Raw genomic sequence first — 17,283 nt, 5'->3', positions numbered from 1 at the left:
TGGAAACACTTGACCCCACAGGCAGCTGACATTGCTGGCTGTAGTCCCGTTCTCATCACGTTGGGATATTTCTGCCCGAGCAAGTGACGTTGTGTACCCATGTAAGTATTTGCAGGATTCAGCCCTGAGTTCTCTCTAAATCTGGTGCTCTTGGATGCATATTGAAAAGTTGATAGTTTTAACATTCAGAGTGAACAGTTATTGTTTATGACTGTAGGTAATGTAACACTCATTCACTATTTTCTCTTTTCCTTCCCATTGATATATATATATATACTCACTATATTTTGCATTAAGAGCATTTGATAAATAATTTCAAAATCACCTAAAAATCATTCCAGTGTATATTAAATTTGCAGTATAATTTAACTTATTGATAATACACAACAATCCACAACACCCAACTAATGCTTGATTGCATATTTAAATTTCCTCCCTGTTTTTCTACTGTTCATTCAATCTTGGATGATCCTGGCAGGGGAAAGAGGTATGTGACTAAACCGAATGAAACGAGTCACTCCTGTCATATTTCGTGCATGCCCTCTCAGTGCCATGTTTTCCTACTGGGATTTTACCCGGGTTGCCCTCGCTTCCGTAACTTTGACCGAGGAATGTAACAGCAACTTCGAGTCGGCTGCTTGCGGAGCTGGTAGCCCGACACAGGAGGGTAAATGTGGCATAGCAGTCCATGCATGTAGCAATGGGTATATTTTACGAGCGCTGCAGTTACATCCCAACACAACCCTACCTGCCTGGACTCTCTCCTCAGCCTGTTGTTACCTCTGTCGTTTTGCATTCACCCAACCTCTAGTACACTGTGGTGGAGGTGGACTGAATACTACACGAGTGCCTAGAATGGTAGTGGTCTTCCTCTGGTTTTGTCTGTATGTGCCTTGTACTGGATATACAGTATTTATATGTAGAGAGAGAATATACGGGGTGAAGAGTGAAATAAACTTCATCTTTACAAAAGCTCAGGAATGTTCAAGAGCTTGCAGCTGAAATATGACAACCTGTCCAAGGATAACGAGTGTTTTATTCCGCTCCTCACCAGCACAGGCTGGATGTACAACCAGCCAGGAAGGAGCTGCTTTTAAATCACGGGTTATTTAGGAAATAGCAGACTTGTGAAAGAAGCAGGTACAGGGCCGGTCGCGTTCAGCCAGCCACGTCACCAAGATCCTCACCAGGAGGAAGACTCAGAACTTTTCTCCAGCATCTTTTGTGTCACAGGGATTTGATTAGAGACAGAAGGCTAATGCCAACACGGATAGGAGGCATGCCGGTCCCTTGTTCTGAATGGTGACCTGGGTGAAATTCATCTCTCTCCAGAAGCCCGATACGCTGTCGGTATGTTATTGAATCCCTGTCCTGAGCGTATCTGTGGCATTTCATCAGGGTGCAGGCAGCTGGCCAGCTCTCTGCACACTTTGAATTGCTCCCAAAGGAAGAGAGAGAAGAGGCTGGGTGGTTTATCACTCATTTTTGTTATGCATTGTAGCCACATCGTGCTCTCACTGTGCAGTGAGAACTGCTGAGATGGTGCACTGAGGTGTTGGGTTTTCCCCAAATTATTCCTGGTGATCTTTTTTTCGACGTGTTGTCTGTTCACCTGGAGAAGGTTCAACCTGCAAGGTCCAACTCTGTGGTCTACTCTGGGTGTTCAGCAGAAAACTAATTTGCAGTGCTTACTAAAGAAATACCTGCCTTTACTGAAATCAGGCAGTTTTTGCAGTTAAAATGTGCCTTTTTTTCCCCACATGCACATCCAGGTAGATGATATAAGAGATATGATGAGAACCCAGAAAATAATACTCAGAGCACAGAAGACATTCGAAACCCATTACAAAGTACCGTGTCAATCAGTTAGGTTTGTCTTACCCATTAGAAGGAAGCAAACCAGCACAGGCAGAAACGCAGCAGAAACCGTGTGCCTATGTCTGTAATCTGTGAGAGCGAGAGGTCTCTGTCATTGTGTCATCTCTCCCATCAGATGTCTCCTAGTTCCCTTTCTCTCCCTCTGGATGACTGATGACAAATGCCAGAGACAATGCCATTCACCTATTTTTAAACGTGTTTTCTCTCTCTATGTATACGTATGTGTATATGTATATATGTATTTTAACTTCTTGAGGTCATACATATATACATGTGTATCCATGTGTAAAATATACAATAATAGGTGTGTTTGGCTAGAAAGCACACTTTTTACCCCTCCTTCGCACTGTGTTTTAAACAAAGCAGGTAAGTAGATGGTAAATAAATGAAACGTTACCATCTTGAAGGAGGTTTTTCAAATATGGTGTTACCTGAGCAAGAAGGTCCTGTTCACTGAGAATAGGCAGGAGAAGGTTGAGGATCCTGAAATAAATTAAGTACCTACAGAGCTAAAATTTGACTTTTGCAGCAAAAAGGAAAGTGTGACTGGTTTGGGCATATTTTTTTTTCTCCATAAATGATCACATGTTTTTCTTCATAAGTTCTTTTAAAAATAGCTTTCTTTTTCCTTTTGCATGGAAGCAGGTTTTTACTGCAGGACTCTGGAATTTTATGTTGATATTTGTTGCAGAAAATGTTTTTTTCCCCTCCCAAAAGATGCTGGAGGCCATTGGTCCTTCATAGAGACCACTCTTTGCCCATAGACCTGTGGGCAGTCTTTGATGGGGTGACAGCATGGTGGGCTCTTGGCAGGCAGAGGCACAGCCAGAGAAACCACCTCAAAGCAAGGACAGCTCCGGCATCCTCCTTCAAAACCAGATGAGCACTGATGATTTAAGAAGACCCTCCACAGCCCCATTGCTCGACATCCACTCATTTCCCACCTGCACTTTGGGGAAATGGTTTGAGCAGGCATCAGGAGCAGATGTGGGTCTTGATGTTTTGGTTCCTGGATGGTTTCTCAGCAGTTTGATGCCTCCAAGTGCCATGTTCCTAGGCACCCGTCCATGCACTTGGTTGGACACCAGCACCAAACGTGTGAGGAAGAGCTGAAGAGCATCACAACTCATGCTTAGCCATCCATGCTCCCTGACTCTGCAAACACCCAGAGCCACCATCACCATTGCCTCCGAGTTTTGCAAGCACCACAGGGCAGGAGTTGCTGCAGTATTAACAGGCTTCCTCAGAATCAGGTTCCTCCATGTGCATGGGGCTGGAGACAGTTTACAGATGAAGGAGCCCAGCGTAGCCACCTTGTCCCCGTGCCATGACCACAGGGACACCATAACCTGCTGGTGTTGCTGCTCTGGGCATGGCATTTGCCCAGCCTGCCCCAGGGCATGCTGAAGTTGCGCCTTCATGGCACAGCCCATCTCATCTACCTCTTCACCTCCATGGAAGGGCGAGCCCAATATCTAAATTATTTGGGCATTAACCAGTTATTTTGTTATTTTACGTCTTGGATATGCTCTGGGCACATAATGCCCAGTGCCACATCCAATCTATCCATGTCTTCACACCAGTTTTATATCAACTCGTGGAATAACAGCAGGGCAATGTCAGTCTGCTTTATGTTTTAAGGGAATGAAGGAGTGGAAATATCTGCAAAGACCCCTGCCAATATCAGCTGAAAAGTCAGGCCAAATTAGGAAGAATTAAAGGGTTCCATGGCAGTAGCCTAGTTTTCGGGCACTGCTCCCTCTCCATGGCCAAATGCACCAGCAGCTGGATTTATACTCTGCACATCAGTGCCGTTCATCAGAATCAAAGCTGACCCCTGAGAAAGTGGAAGTCCATTCTGCTTATTCGTGTCTGCTGAAATCTGCAAAAAATCCCCGTTCCTGACTGGCAATTCCTCTTTGACCTCATTCACCTATTCCCAGTCTTTTCCATTTTCTCTCCAGTGTTGTGCCTATGCTAGAGGTTTCTGTTTCTTGCAAAGTGCTGGAAAGCTGATTCTTAGATCCTTTAAGTCACTGAGTAATTTCCTATCACTCCAAAATGACAGCACATGGTCCTACCGACAGCACTTCTCATATTGCATGTTCCCAGCCAGAAGTGATTACTAAACACGCATGCATGCGTTCGCAGCATTCACATCTGAGCCATGTATGATGTGAATGTCAACGTCAGAGAGCCCATACAGCGAATTTGAAGGACCCCTGTGCATGAGAATGAGTTACTTCACTGATATTTTTTGGTTTTCAAGTTTAGATCTATTTTTTTCTGCCTCTGTGAAATTACAGGCTTGCAGTAGATATTTTTTTGTTTTATCTTGGCATGTTGATAATAGAGCTTTGTAATTGGTTTCCTAATCAGTAGCATTATGAAGGTGGCAGTATGTTTCTATGGGTGTGTAGAGCTAACCATGTAAAATGAACAGTGCTGCAAAAACTCCTACTGGTGATGTTTGAAGTATCTCTTAAAGGAGAGTGTGAGTGATTTAGGGCAGATTTTAATGTCTTAGGTATCTAGCTGTTAAAGATAAATGGAAGTAGTGAATCCAAATAAAATTTGAACTGTTGAAAAACACAGCAGAAAACCCACAAGCATGGTGAAGAAACTCCCAAATTTCTGTACTTTCAAATAAGAATTACTTGATTTTTTCCTGATAATTAACATAAAGATGAACAAAAGTCATTTATTGTAAATTGAACAGGCAAAACCTCCTCTGCCACATTATAGTGGCATGCCTTTACAGTGGAGCTCTAAATAGATCCTCTACAAGAAACCTTCATATTAAAATAGCAGTGCCTAATTGCTGTGATTAGCAATGTCTGTGCAGGCTAGCACATTAAAGCACTGTTCTCTTTACAATAAAGGTAGTTTCCCTGGGATTTTTGGTGAGATATGTGGCCTAATGTCTTTTTCTGTGCTTTATTAAAAGTAACATTCTTCTTTATTACCTTTTTCTACCAACTCTGAAGGCCTTTGCTTGGTGGTCAGACCTAATGGTTGAGCACGCGGAGACCTTCCTGTCACTGTTTGCAGTGGATATGGATGCTGCGTTAGAGGTGCAACCCCCAGACACCTGGGACAGCTTTCCGCTCTTTCAGCTCCTAAACGATTCCCTCCGTAGTGACTGTATGTATTGCATTGTATTTTGGTCATTTCTTTTTCAGTGGGCTGCTCAGGTTACTGATAATACTTTCAGCCTCTCCGTACTGCACGGAGGACTGAGATGGGTAGAGGTTTACTGTACATATTCTTTTAGCACCAGCTTGATTTTGTTCCATTCTCATTAGAAAAAAGCACACAGACACCCCTTAAATGCCTCAGTCAAAGGTGAGAAGTTGAACTTTTATTTTGCTTCATCTTCTCAAGTCAAGGTAATGGCTGACTGATAAGCAGGGAATTAAGTACTCTCTCACTGTCATTAAATGTGTGTAGCGTTTTATATGTGTGTACTGCATTTATTTAACATGGAGTAAAACAGTCCCTGCTTTAAAAGATTTTATTGAAGGGAGGAAAGTATTACAGTAAATAGACACAGGAGCAGTTCAGGAGAGTAGTGCTTTGTGAAATAAGGCTCTTCTCCAAAGCAGAGGCTCTTTTCCAAAGCACATGTGCCCATGCCTTTAAAAGCTGTGAGGATTTGGCACTTTCCAGCTGGTCCAACCATTCCCCAGGGAGCTGGTGGCAGAATTGGCATTGCCATCAGTTAGATCCCAGACCAGTGTCCAATCAGCTTTCTAAGACCACATGAAAAAGGCAGGGACTGATCCTCAGAGAGCATCATGTTAGTGAGTAACCGAAGAAGAAATGATTCTCCTACCTGCTAAAGCCAGAATGTTTGCCATGCTGTTTTTCTTACATCCATTTTATTCACAGGAAGTAATACTATATATGTAAGTTTGCCATTAATGGAAAAGAAGGTTTGTTGTCTGTTCATTTGTTTGGAGTAAGAAGCCATTCCTGCCGTCTTTGTCATGAGCACTGGTGCCTGATGCCGGCTCCTGTTATGTTCTTGAAGTTTCTTCCTGTTTGCTGACAAATTCGTTGTGTAATGAAGTGCCACACTGTGGTTTCTTACAGAGGTTTTAGTAACAGTAGTGTCTTACTATACTTTTATTTATCTATTCTAGATAATTTGTGCAATGGAAAATTCCACAAACACCTCCAAGACCTGTTTGCTCCACTTGTTGTTAGATATGTCGATCTGATGGAGTCCTCAATTGCACAGTCAATTCACAGGGGCTTTGAGCGGGAGTCATGGGAGCCAGTAAAGTAAGGAAACCTCCTTTGATACAATTGGAATTTGGGTGCAAATGGATGGAGATTCATACAGAGATGAATTAGCAAACATTAAACTGGACATGTAGACAGTGCTGTAGATTTTTTTAGTTTAACGCTAAAAATAGAAGGCCTGATCTCTTCAGGGTTTTCAAGTTAAAGAGGGAAATGGTATTGGCTTTTTGAAATGCATTGCTCAGTTTGAACCATGTGCCTTTGGACAGGGAAGCATGAAAATGTAAAAGCCTTCTTAGCTGGCGTGGCTTTTTGGATCCCGTTCCAAAGGGCCTTTTCCAATGCTGCTTTTGAATTCAAATAGCTCCTTTTCAGAACAAAACCTCCTTGCTTCACTGTGTTCAGTCCAGCCCTATAACCTGTGTGAGTCATTGCTGTACTTATTCTTCTCAACATTCGTTTTTTCCACCCACCCCATGGAGGGTAGTGCAGCATTGTGCTTCTCACATCAGCCCCATGGCTGATGGCTGCACGTATCCCATATCCCAGGACAGTTCTGCCAGGTCCCAGCTCACTTGCCTGTAGGATTAGGCATGCAGAAACCATAGTGTAACATGGGCGAGATGATCCAAGCAGAATCAGTTACTGCATTTGGAGAACTAGGAATTTACCAGCAAGAAACCAGCAGCCTGAGAGAAACCCAAATTGAACTCAAGAGCTGGTGAATAATAAAACTGTGGCGTGTGCTTTGTATTACTGTTGTTATTTCACGGGTTTTGAAACATTGCTGAACCCTGTCATACTTGCTCTTAAAAGCCAAGTCAGATCCATGAGGGAAAAGGACTGACTTCTCCTTCTACTAGAGGTATTAAAAGGGAAAGATCAACCTTTTGCAAACAGCGGGAGTCTGGTGGTGCCTCAGACAAGGGATTGGAACCGGGCGACCTCTGGAGAGACTGTTTTCCTTGCTTTTTGGGGGTTTCTCTAGGCAAAGTTAAGTGGCACTGTACTCTCAGAGGTTGCTGCATAAAAGAACGTGTGGTCTTTCAGGGCTTTTCACACCAAATATGTTCCGTTTACAAGGAAAAGAGATTTTGTTCAGCAGCCAGCCTCCCATATGCAACCTGGAGTCTGAGTACCCAGGTTTTTTCTTTTCTTTCTTGTGCATCCTCAGCATCCGTAAGGATTCTGCCTGCCAAATCTCAGGCTTTTTCTTGACACCTGATCATCCCCTCTGTTTTGAGTGGGGTTAAGTGGCTGGCATTCAGGAGCCTCTCTCACTTTCCATTTGCTGTCTTTGGCCTGCAGGCTAACAGGATTAAAAATCCTAAAAAATCTTGTTTCAAATAAGCAGATGTGACCCAGAAAACATACAAGAAATAGATCTTTCGAGTAGGAGAATGCCATTTTTACAGCCACTCCTTCAAGCTGAATTGCACTTCGAAGTTAGCATTAACTTTAGTTTCAGAGCTCTGCTTCAGTAACGAATATGTTTGTATTAACTTGTCTCTTATGAAACAGAGGGAGTTAACTCTAGGTATGTGTCTATCTCCATCAAACAGTCAATAAGCAATTCCTTCTGCTTTTTTCTTTTGTCAGATGCTGACGTCAATTTGGCTTTTAATGACTTCAGTGGCTTAACTATAGATGTCTATAGGCTCTTGGCTGTGGTATTTGCCTGTCAAAATGCCTTGTCCCTGGGCATGCCATTATCTTTAATTTTCAAGTTATCTTTGATAGTTATCAAAGATCTTTTCTTCATTCTCTTGCAATGGTTATTCCCTTCTGGAGTTCCAATCACAGAGTGCTTTGAGCATCGCATTTTCAAGCCGAAGCCCCGGTTGGACTATCTGTCTTACAGACTTAGGTATTTAAAAGATTTCTTCCAGCAGGAAAGTGGGTGCTTTTCACAGAAGCCTGTGTCTATCTGGTGAAAATATGTACTCAGGGTTTTTTTTCACTACCTGGTGCTTTGTTCTTGTGCCTTGCACACACAAATGTGAGCTGCAAATGCTGGCTTAAGGTGATGTGAGTAGGTGAAGGAAGGCACCAGTGAATGCACAGAGGGTGGCACATACAGGAGTGTGAGGGCGAAGAGGGGTGTCATTCCTAGGATCTTGTGACACTTTTGATGGGCTGCTCAGAACTAAATGTTAAGGCATCTTCATCTTTTGCCTCCTGGGCAGACCACCTGCTCCTTTTAGACTGATAGACAGTGAACTTGCAGAAGAACTCAGATCAGAGACTGACTTTGTTTGATGTACTCCTGCATCTACTGCCTTCTCCCCTACATATCCATACTGCCGCACAGTTGAATTTCTGACCATATATTCTCAATTAGTTTGGACCAGCCAATTCCCGTCCAAGTCATGGACTTCCATTGCCACCTCTCCAGCAGAGCTTTTTGGGAATTGGAAAACACTGCAGTATGTTTTCCCATGGCTTTCCTCCGCTTGGAAGAGAGACCTTCATGTTGGATAGAAAAGATAGATCATTGTGGCTATCCATTCCTCCAAGCTTACTGTTGTCCTGCTTTGCATCTCTACAGTGGATTATGAGAAGGAAATCTCATTATCTCCTGTTAACCAAGAAATTATTCCACAACATAGAGTCTTTTGAAAGGGTTTCTCTGTGCTCATGCTTGCAATCAAGGCTGAAATATGTAGCCCTTCATAACCTGACCAGATGGCAGTTTGTGAGCATATATTTCTTCTATTTTCATTGCTGAATACTCTGCACCTTATGCTACGAGGAGTTAGGTATAGAAATCACGAACAGAGAGAGAGATACTGTTGAGTATTGAAAACATGGGGGGAAGAATCATCAATGTAATGTGCTCATGAGGGCTATGTAATCTGCCTCTGCAGAGCTGCTGAATTTGCAGGGGGTCCGTGCCCTATAGCTAGAGCAGCTGGTGTGCTTGTATGAATCCACGCAGAGAAATGTGGAACACTTGTCCTTCGCACAGTCATCCAAATACGGAGGATACAGAGTAGGTCTGTTCTCTGGTGAGTTGAGAGGTCTTGGAAAAGTAGGGTTTGCAATGGGGTTTTTTTCGTGCTAGCTTCTCGGAGAACGCTGATTTATCTTGCAGCCAGCAGACACGTACGTGTGTGTGTGTGTCTCTGTGTGTGTGTCTGTGTTGAAAGATCTTTCTGAGCAAATGCTAAAGCCGGTGCAATGACAACCAGTTTCATTCGCTTGACTAGGACGTTACTCATTGACCTGTGGCTGTCTCTACCGCACTGTAGTCCTGGCTTTAGCATCCATTAATTGCTCACTAACCCTTTGCAAACTATTTATAAATGTATCATTAATATAAATGTTAGAACTTGAACAGTATGGTTTTACTAATCACTTTATAAGGTTGTACTACTACAAAATGCTCGTGAAAAATGTTTCCCCTTAACAGAAGCACCGTTGTAGTGAAAATGAGTATTTTTGTTACTATTCTGGGTGTCAGTCACAGGAAGATCACAGATTTGACTGCCTACTTCACTATCAAGCTCTTTGCTTCACATCAAGGCTTTTGTGAAAAAGATTTGCTCTTGAGCATTTGCTCTGCCTAGGCAGCAAGGTTGTGTTTATAGTGATGGGAGAGACAGGCGCTTGCGTCTCCCATCACTAAATCATTTCAGGCATCCTGTAGGAACTGAGCATTTCAGTATGGGCAAGGGTCTCATTTAGCTCTATTCTGAAACCAGGAGACAACTCAGTGAAAATACTGTGATTTTTCTGCCCTCCTTTCAGACTAGGGCAGCTATACAGGAGCAGCCCCCATGCAACTGGACGTTTTCCGTGATCAGTGCTCCAGTACAGTGTGAGCATTGGAATGTTGTCCAGGGGTATGTTGCCAGTCTGTTTGTGCTGAGAATTTCCCAGCAGACAGTACAGGTGAACACCATTTACGCAGCTAACAGACACAAATGACGGTGAATCAGAAGAAGCCAAGAAAACAAGCTCCAGTGTGCATCTTGTATCGAATGTATCAGGATCCAGTCCTGCAGCTGAGTCGTCTTAAATCAGACAGCCCTCATCTTGTTGATGCAAATGCCCACATTCCCTGCCTGATGGCTGAGATTATATTTAGCCATCTATATTAAATAGGCATGGCTGGCTTCTAGAAACAGTTTCTCATCTTGGACCTGTAGTTTTATGGTCTGAGCAACTGTAGGCTGGAACATTTGTTGATAATATTAATCATTTTTTACAGGTCTCACTGCAACTGTTAGTCAGATAATTAGAGCAGTTGAACCTGCAAAACTGTGCATGTCAATTCAGGAGAATATTTTTAAAATTAGTTACTGTATGTTAACATAATATACTCCATTATTTTGCTGTTTTGTTTTGTTTTAAGAGTACTAACTTATTCTTGCAACATATCCTTGCATCAGCAAAATAATGTGTTGTATAAAAGAAATATGTTTCCGTGTGAATATAGTATACTGTTTACTCTAGAAGTCATATTTTATTAATACAGTGTTTTTATTAATATAACACTGTCACTTCTTGAATTTTAATATTAAAACCAAAGGTCCTCTGATTTATGTATTTACCATCTGGCTAAGTTATTTAAGTTGCTTTTCCTTATACATTTATATGTTGTCCACCTCTCGCTATTTCTTTATTTATTCCATATCAGTATCTAACCACATGCACTGCCATTTCTGAAGATTTAACACTCTCTCAATCACTATGGAGTCTGTGTCTCATTCAATAATCATGTCATCTTAATAGCAGATACAGTATGAATGGAAACAATAGACAGCTTTGTTGCGTTAGTAAATTCTCATATCTGCTTACTGCCTAACAAAGAGAACAAGCAGATAACATGAAGCCAGATTTATTAAGAATCATAGAAACAAAAGAAAATACGAACAGACTTTTTTTTTTTTTTTTTCCACTAGAAAGAGACTTTGGATTGTGGATTTCTTCTCCAACAAGGGATTTTATGCACAAGGGAAGAACAAGGATAAAGTCTATTCCCTAATACTTGCCACCAATGACAACCTGAGCTCTTGCAGAGATGTGGTTCAAACCTTCTGTTGCATTAGGAACCATTTATTAAGTATAGCCAGCTCAATTCCATTTCTTTGGGGTTTGATATATAAATTTTTCAGTAAGAAATGGAGTTCAAAATGTGACTCAAAGAAGTTGCTAAGATTTAAATATGCCTTAAAAGACATAGTGTGTAGTTTGGTAGTTTTTCAAAGAGTTCAGATAATGCTGCCTGTACAGTAACTAATGTAATCCAGGGAACTGAGAGAGATCTCTTAAGGTGACACATCCTGGTGTGGTAACTGAGAGCAGGGAAGTTTGGCCGCTGAAGGTGTGCCCATCCAATTCAACAGAAAAGCAGTGCTGAAGCTGTAATGCTGAAGTCCTGATTCCATTTTCACTGAGCCCAAATAATCATCCAGTGAAAACGGATGTATCTGAAAAAGTATCTGGGCTTGTTCTTCAGATTGGACTGTAAAACCATCTATGGCTTGGGTACCACTGTGCCGTAGTGTTACTGGATTAAAGCAGAAACAAGATATGCCTCTGAAACTGGCTTCTTTTCTGTGGGCCAGGAAACATGGGAGTTCAGTGAGTTCCATCTTTTGCAGATTCCCAAATCCCACAACATTTTTAGTTTGTCTGTAAAATATAACTATGATTAGATACCCATTAAAACAGAATTAGACCAGTTTTAACATCTAGAGACCTAGCACACTTGTGGTGCTGTTACATGGCATGTTGTCTCAGGAGAAGATGGTGCATTAAATTAATGCACTAGTTCACTTTTGAAAGTTCTCTATTTACATAACAGTTGTATGTCTGAAAGGATTGATTGAAGTCATGATGCCCTACTGCACATGCTTCATAAATTAACCTTTGAATGTCTTAATCACCCCATGGTGATTCCAGCCAAGAAACATTCACATGCTAGTCCTGGATTTCAGTGTACTTCATTCACAGTGCACATACGTAGAGCTGGGCAATCTGTGGTACCCATTTTCTCCCTACCCAGGAAAGCAAAGGAGGATCAGGGCATGAGTCTTCACTGAGGAAGAATCTAGTGGCTTACTGTTTCATTGCTCCAGATTAGCCCATCTTTGTTATTTGTATACTATAAGATAAACAGAAGGGGTTTGGAGGAAATCCTGACTCCATTGAATTTGGTGGCAAGAAAACCTCTTCTGGACTTCTGCAGGGCTGGAATTTCAAACTCTCTAGTTAGTATTTTGATTCCCAGTTCCTTAGGAGATCTCTTAGTTTAGCTCTTTCATCCAATCTAACTGAGAGACACTCCCTTATGAGAGAGATTTTTCCAAGGAAAGGCTGCTCTCTGCACTTTGAAGTGATATCAGGACTCGAAGGTGGAGTTATTTTCTATGGGTGTTAGACTATTCTCTTAATTTGCTCCTTTGTGATTCTTCTTTTCATTCTAATTTTTCTTTTTAAGGAACTTGCTTTTTATTGCCAACTGCCCACCCATTACACCCCAGCTTCCATACTCATGCTTCTTTCTGAAATGTTTTGCTTTAGTTTTTTAACTGTCGTCATGCTGTGAACTTTGCAGATTTGTTTATGAGTGTCACATGCTTCTGCTACATCTGCATTGTCACTGTTATGGTATTTTTTCTTTCTGTCTGTTTCTTCCACAGGAGTTTAACAAGTAATCTACCCAATGTGAATCTACCAAATGTGAATCTCCCTAAAGTACCAAATCTACCAGTTAACATCCCGCTAGGCATCCCACAAATGCCTAGCTTTTCTGCACCGTCATGGATGGCTGCTATTTATGATTCTGAGTGTGTATTCAGTTCAAATTAGATCTCATTTAAATTTAAAGTAATCTTGGCATGGATATGTATTGTTTGTTTCTGTGCATTACATAGAACTTTAAAGAGTGGTACAGTTAATTAGACATTTTCTGAATGAGACACTCGTGAATTTCTGGCATGTGTATTTCAAAGGGGTTTTTTGTATAAAGCTTGAAATTTTGTCTTAGTCCCACCAAGAGTTTGAGCAAGTATCTTGCTTCACAAAATAGCTGTCAACAATGGGACACGGTCTGAACAACGAACAAACCACAGAACATACAATGAATGAGCTTACTTACGATTACGTCATGTGTCTCAGCAAAGAGTTTCCTCCAAAACAGAAGATGAACCAATTTCAATGCCAGTCAACCAATTTCTGTGGACCAGATGTAGATCTAAAAGTGAATGTTGTTTAATGCAATTTCCCAGATAATATTTTTTGTCTTGATTTTGATGAAACGGTTTAACAAAGAGAAACACCCTGCATTCATGTTGGGGGAGGCCCCCGAGAGCAATTACAGCTCCGTAACCATCATTACAGCCTAAATAATGCTGTGACCAACTAAAGAAAGATATTTTCAATGTGATCTTTAGATTATGTCCTGGAAAATCAGTGTCCAAGCAGTTGATCTTTAGGAGCCTTGTGCTCTCTGCTCCCCGCTCCCTGTCTCAGTGTCCCAGGGTGCATGGGTGGATCTCAGAGGGGACATATTGCAAATCCTGAGCACATATTGGGCAAGTTCTCCTGTTATAATATATTTCCCCTACAAGTCCCAGCTACCAAAGCAGTGTGGAGGGTGATATACAGTGGGCTCAAACCAAATCTTGTCATTTGAGGTAGCTCATCTCCCAAGATGTCCTAGCAGAGGAACAATATCTCCTGGCAATTCCTACAGGGTTATTCAGGGTTGGCATGAGATGTTCTCAGCCAGCACTACACAAACGTGTTGTTTTTTCCTTACCTACTCACTTCAAATATAGAACCGAAGAAACTCCCCAAAATTACCCCTTTCACTGTTACTGAAACACCCTCAATTACATCTACAACTGGAGTCCACCAAAATGCCTCTGCCATTAGCCTTGCACAGGCTGTATTGCAGAGCCATGGTAACAAACCAAAGCAAAGCAAACACCGATGTATGATTTTTTAATAGATTTTTAAAACCTTCTAAATATTAGCACGGTCATTTCTGTTTCAAAGCTATACAACTCATATTCATGCTAAGATAGCTATATTAAAGGCTAGCTTAGGCAGTTGTCTGTAAAGAGTACTTGAAAGTTTTAATCTCTCTGTGCATGCTTCGTGGTATTGCCCTTGAAAAGATAAGAATCATGTCATGACAGAAAATTGGATAATCCCTCTGAAAAGGCTTGAGCATCAATGGTATATTGCAAGCTGCCTGCGTGATTAAAGTAATTGCAGTGCTCACAAGCCAAATATTAACAGTGCTTCTTGGAAATGAATATACTGTATTGTTTGCTTGCATGGAGCCCTAATCAAAAGTGAGAAAAAGACCAAGAATAATGCTTTTAAATTTTGAAACCAAATGGATGTCATAATGTTGCTGTAAATACCAATTATTGTATTTGTACATATTTAATTATTTAAAACATAAATTCATGCAGTTCCAAAACTGGGGTTAGACTGTTAAAGCTTATTTATATCCGAGCACAGGTTTGAACTAGATGCAACTCAAAACTGACTGTAGATGAACACTTGAGACTGTGGCACAAACTGGTCCCCTGGTTAAAGGAAATGCCTGATTCTTTATCTTTTCATCTCCCTGGTTTTCTTCTACTCACCCTTCCCCTCCATCAAGGACATGTTACCTGTTGCTTAGTGTCAGCTACATTTCTCCTACAACGGAGGCAATTCATCCTTTATCTCGTTAACTCTGATAGCAGAGGACCTCTCAGGACCCCTCTAGCATGTTGGGACTATGGTTCTCACCTCGGAGTAGCCTTGTATGCATTAGCTCCAGTTTCCTCTAGCATTAACTGAATGCAGCTGGCATCTGTCACAATAGAAACACCCTCCCTCATCTGTTTCTATAGATGATGTCAGCACAAGTGGTAATGCATGGTGTGTTAAATATCTTATAAATTACTGTGTTAGCATTAGTGGTATGCGAGGAGGGGGTTGAAACTCTTGAAGCTCCCTTGGTAATTGTTCTGGAAACAAAAAAAAAACAAGTGAGGGAGAAGGAAAGAGGGAGAGAAAAGGGTTATGGGTGCATAAATTTCTCTGTACAAACAGAGCACAATCCAGTTCTGTATTTTTATTCTGTAAGTGGAGGTTTGAGATATAATTATACTGTGAAAAGAGCCGGTGTAGCTACACACTGCAGGACCAAAGACTTCCATCTGGGCAGGGGTGTGGGTACCAGAATATATGCTTGGGAGAGAAAATCAGAGTTTTGTGACAGACCAAAGATGTTACAAAATAAATTTAAAAAAATAATAATAATAGAAATTTGTTGTCTTATAAATGCCTTTGCAAGAGGCAGATCTGTGAAAAGGTGCAGCAGTCAATCCTGCCAAAACTCCTGGCTGTGAGATGTGTAGTGCCCTTAGCTCAATTGACTTACCCTGATTTCTTTTCAGCTGTTCAAGAGATAAAGCGTGTCCTCGCTCACCACTTGTTAGCACTGTCCCTTACCTGGAAATGGGGCTCTCACTGAGAGGGGACAAGGCAAGCTCAAGATATAATTCAGAGGGGGGAGAATTGCATGAAACCCTGTATCTTAATAACTGCATACAGTCTAGTATGGCAGTTATTATTGACCAAGGATTTTCTACCAGTTTCTGGCCTTAATTCTTAATAATCGCATACATTAATGTGGTTATTAACTAAGGCTGATTTTTACCATACACACGTTATTCCTGTTAAATATGTGTAACCCATAACTTTGTCTTACTCATCTGGTCTGGAAAGTTTTGTGGGTGATGACAGCAAGGTAGATTAGGCAACTGTATGGTAAAACTCAAAATCCTGATGGTGGAGATTGCCAGCATTGTCGTGTGTATAGAACTACTGTCTGCTCTACACTTGTTGCAGGAGTGGTCTCCACATCAGGTTACAAAAAGCCTGATGCCACTCATGACTTTTGTTCTCATTTTGCCCTGCCAGCAATGGATCAGGCACCTCGGAAGATCTGTTCTGGAAACTCGATGCCCTACAGACCTTCATTCGGGATTTGCACTGGCCTGAGGAGGAGTTTGGAAAACACTTAGAGCAGCGCTTGAAGCTTATGGCGAGTGACATGATCGAGTCCTGCGTGAAAAGGTACGTGACCATGAGCAAACCAGTCATGTTTTTCATTGGAGCTCACAGGATGCAGTTGTAGAATCATAGAATCACAGAATGGTTTGCGTTGGAAGGGACCTTAACGCTCATCCAGTTCCAACACCCTGCCACGGGCAGGGACACTTTCCACTAGACCAGGTTACTCCAAGCCCCCTCCAGCCTGGCCTTGAACACTGCCAGGGATGGGGTATTTTCTGTCTTGTTATCAATGAAGCTTCACTTCAGCCACCATTTATTATTGAACCCAGCTCACCTCTGCCCAGCACAGACATGGTGGAAAACCAAACCACCCTACTGCTCTCAGTTGTGAACTCTCCCAAGCACATGCACTTCTCTGTTGAGACTCTGGAGAGTACATATTCACACTAAGGCAACAAATCACCCATTTTTTTAAGCTTTATAGATAGTTACTTATTTTCAGTGCCACACATGATGTCAAGTCTTTGTAAATGCAGTTTGTTGTCAACCAGGTTAAGTGCTAAAGGCATAGTCCTAAATAAGATCCCAACAGCCACCTAAAAACATAGATCCATGAAAAAACAACCATAGTAATTCATGTCCATTTGGCATCAGGGGTGGTGAGGCAGGAGGAAGAAATGAACTTTGCATTCCATTGTGCAGAAATTAATAGACAAAGAGACAACCAAAGTTAAGACGAGTGCCAAATACAGCTGGTACATGCTAATATTAGCTGCAATGTGTGATGTGGCTGTTCCGTACCACAGTTGCTTGGCCCTTCTGCAAGTGTGAGCACGGCATTTATTGTTCACATGTTCCTCACAGTCTGGATGTGCAATGTCACCATAGGAGAAGGCACGTTTGGTCCCCAAGATGTAGGCAGAAGACTTGCCTGCCAAAGCCAAACATCCCAAGGCTTGCTTTTTCCCCCTTCTGGAGTAAACCCCAGTGCATTTTAGGTGCAGTCAGATGGTCATGACGTCTTTGACATTGAGCAAATCCCCCTTTATTGCAGCAACTCGTCTTTAATCCTTTGGCTGGCACAAAAGCTGCGCTTCAGTTGTCCTTTGGTTGTCAGACCAT

General features: G+C 41.8%; 1 protein-coding gene across 7 annotated transcripts in view; it reads left to right on the top strand.

Moving 5' to 3' along the window:
• Nucleotides 1-17,283, top strand: part of CADPS (calcium dependent secretion activator) — a 211,381-nt gene that overhangs the window by 155,785 nt on the left and 38,313 nt on the right. For 4 of the 7 annotated variants that reach the window (XM_057397350.1, XM_057397349.1, XM_057397348.1 and 1 more), the window contains 4 exons: nt 4,866-5,022; nt 6,024-6,165; nt 12,777-12,923; nt 16,066-16,221. In XM_057397350.1, coding sequence (XP_057253333.1) covers nt 4,866-5,022; nt 6,024-6,165; nt 12,777-12,923; nt 16,066-16,221 — 602 coding nt within the window. The remainder of the gene's footprint in view (nt 1-4,865; nt 5,023-6,023; nt 6,166-12,776; nt 12,924-16,065; nt 16,222-17,283) is intronic. The other 3 variants (XM_057397353.1, XM_057397352.1, XM_057397351.1) reach the window with 1 other exon arrangement.

This window comes from Pezoporus wallicus, unplaced genomic scaffold (assembly GCF_028554395.1).
Source record: "Pezoporus wallicus isolate ANWC-B61680 ecotype Strahan unplaced genomic scaffold, APGP_CSIRO_Pwel_v1 contig_8714, whole genome shotgun sequence".
In the NCBI taxonomy this organism is placed as follows: Eukaryota; Metazoa; Chordata; class Aves; order Psittaciformes; family Psittacidae; genus Pezoporus; species Pezoporus wallicus.
Note: the sequence above shows the minus strand (reverse complement) of the source record. Positions and strands in the feature narration are given on the sequence as shown.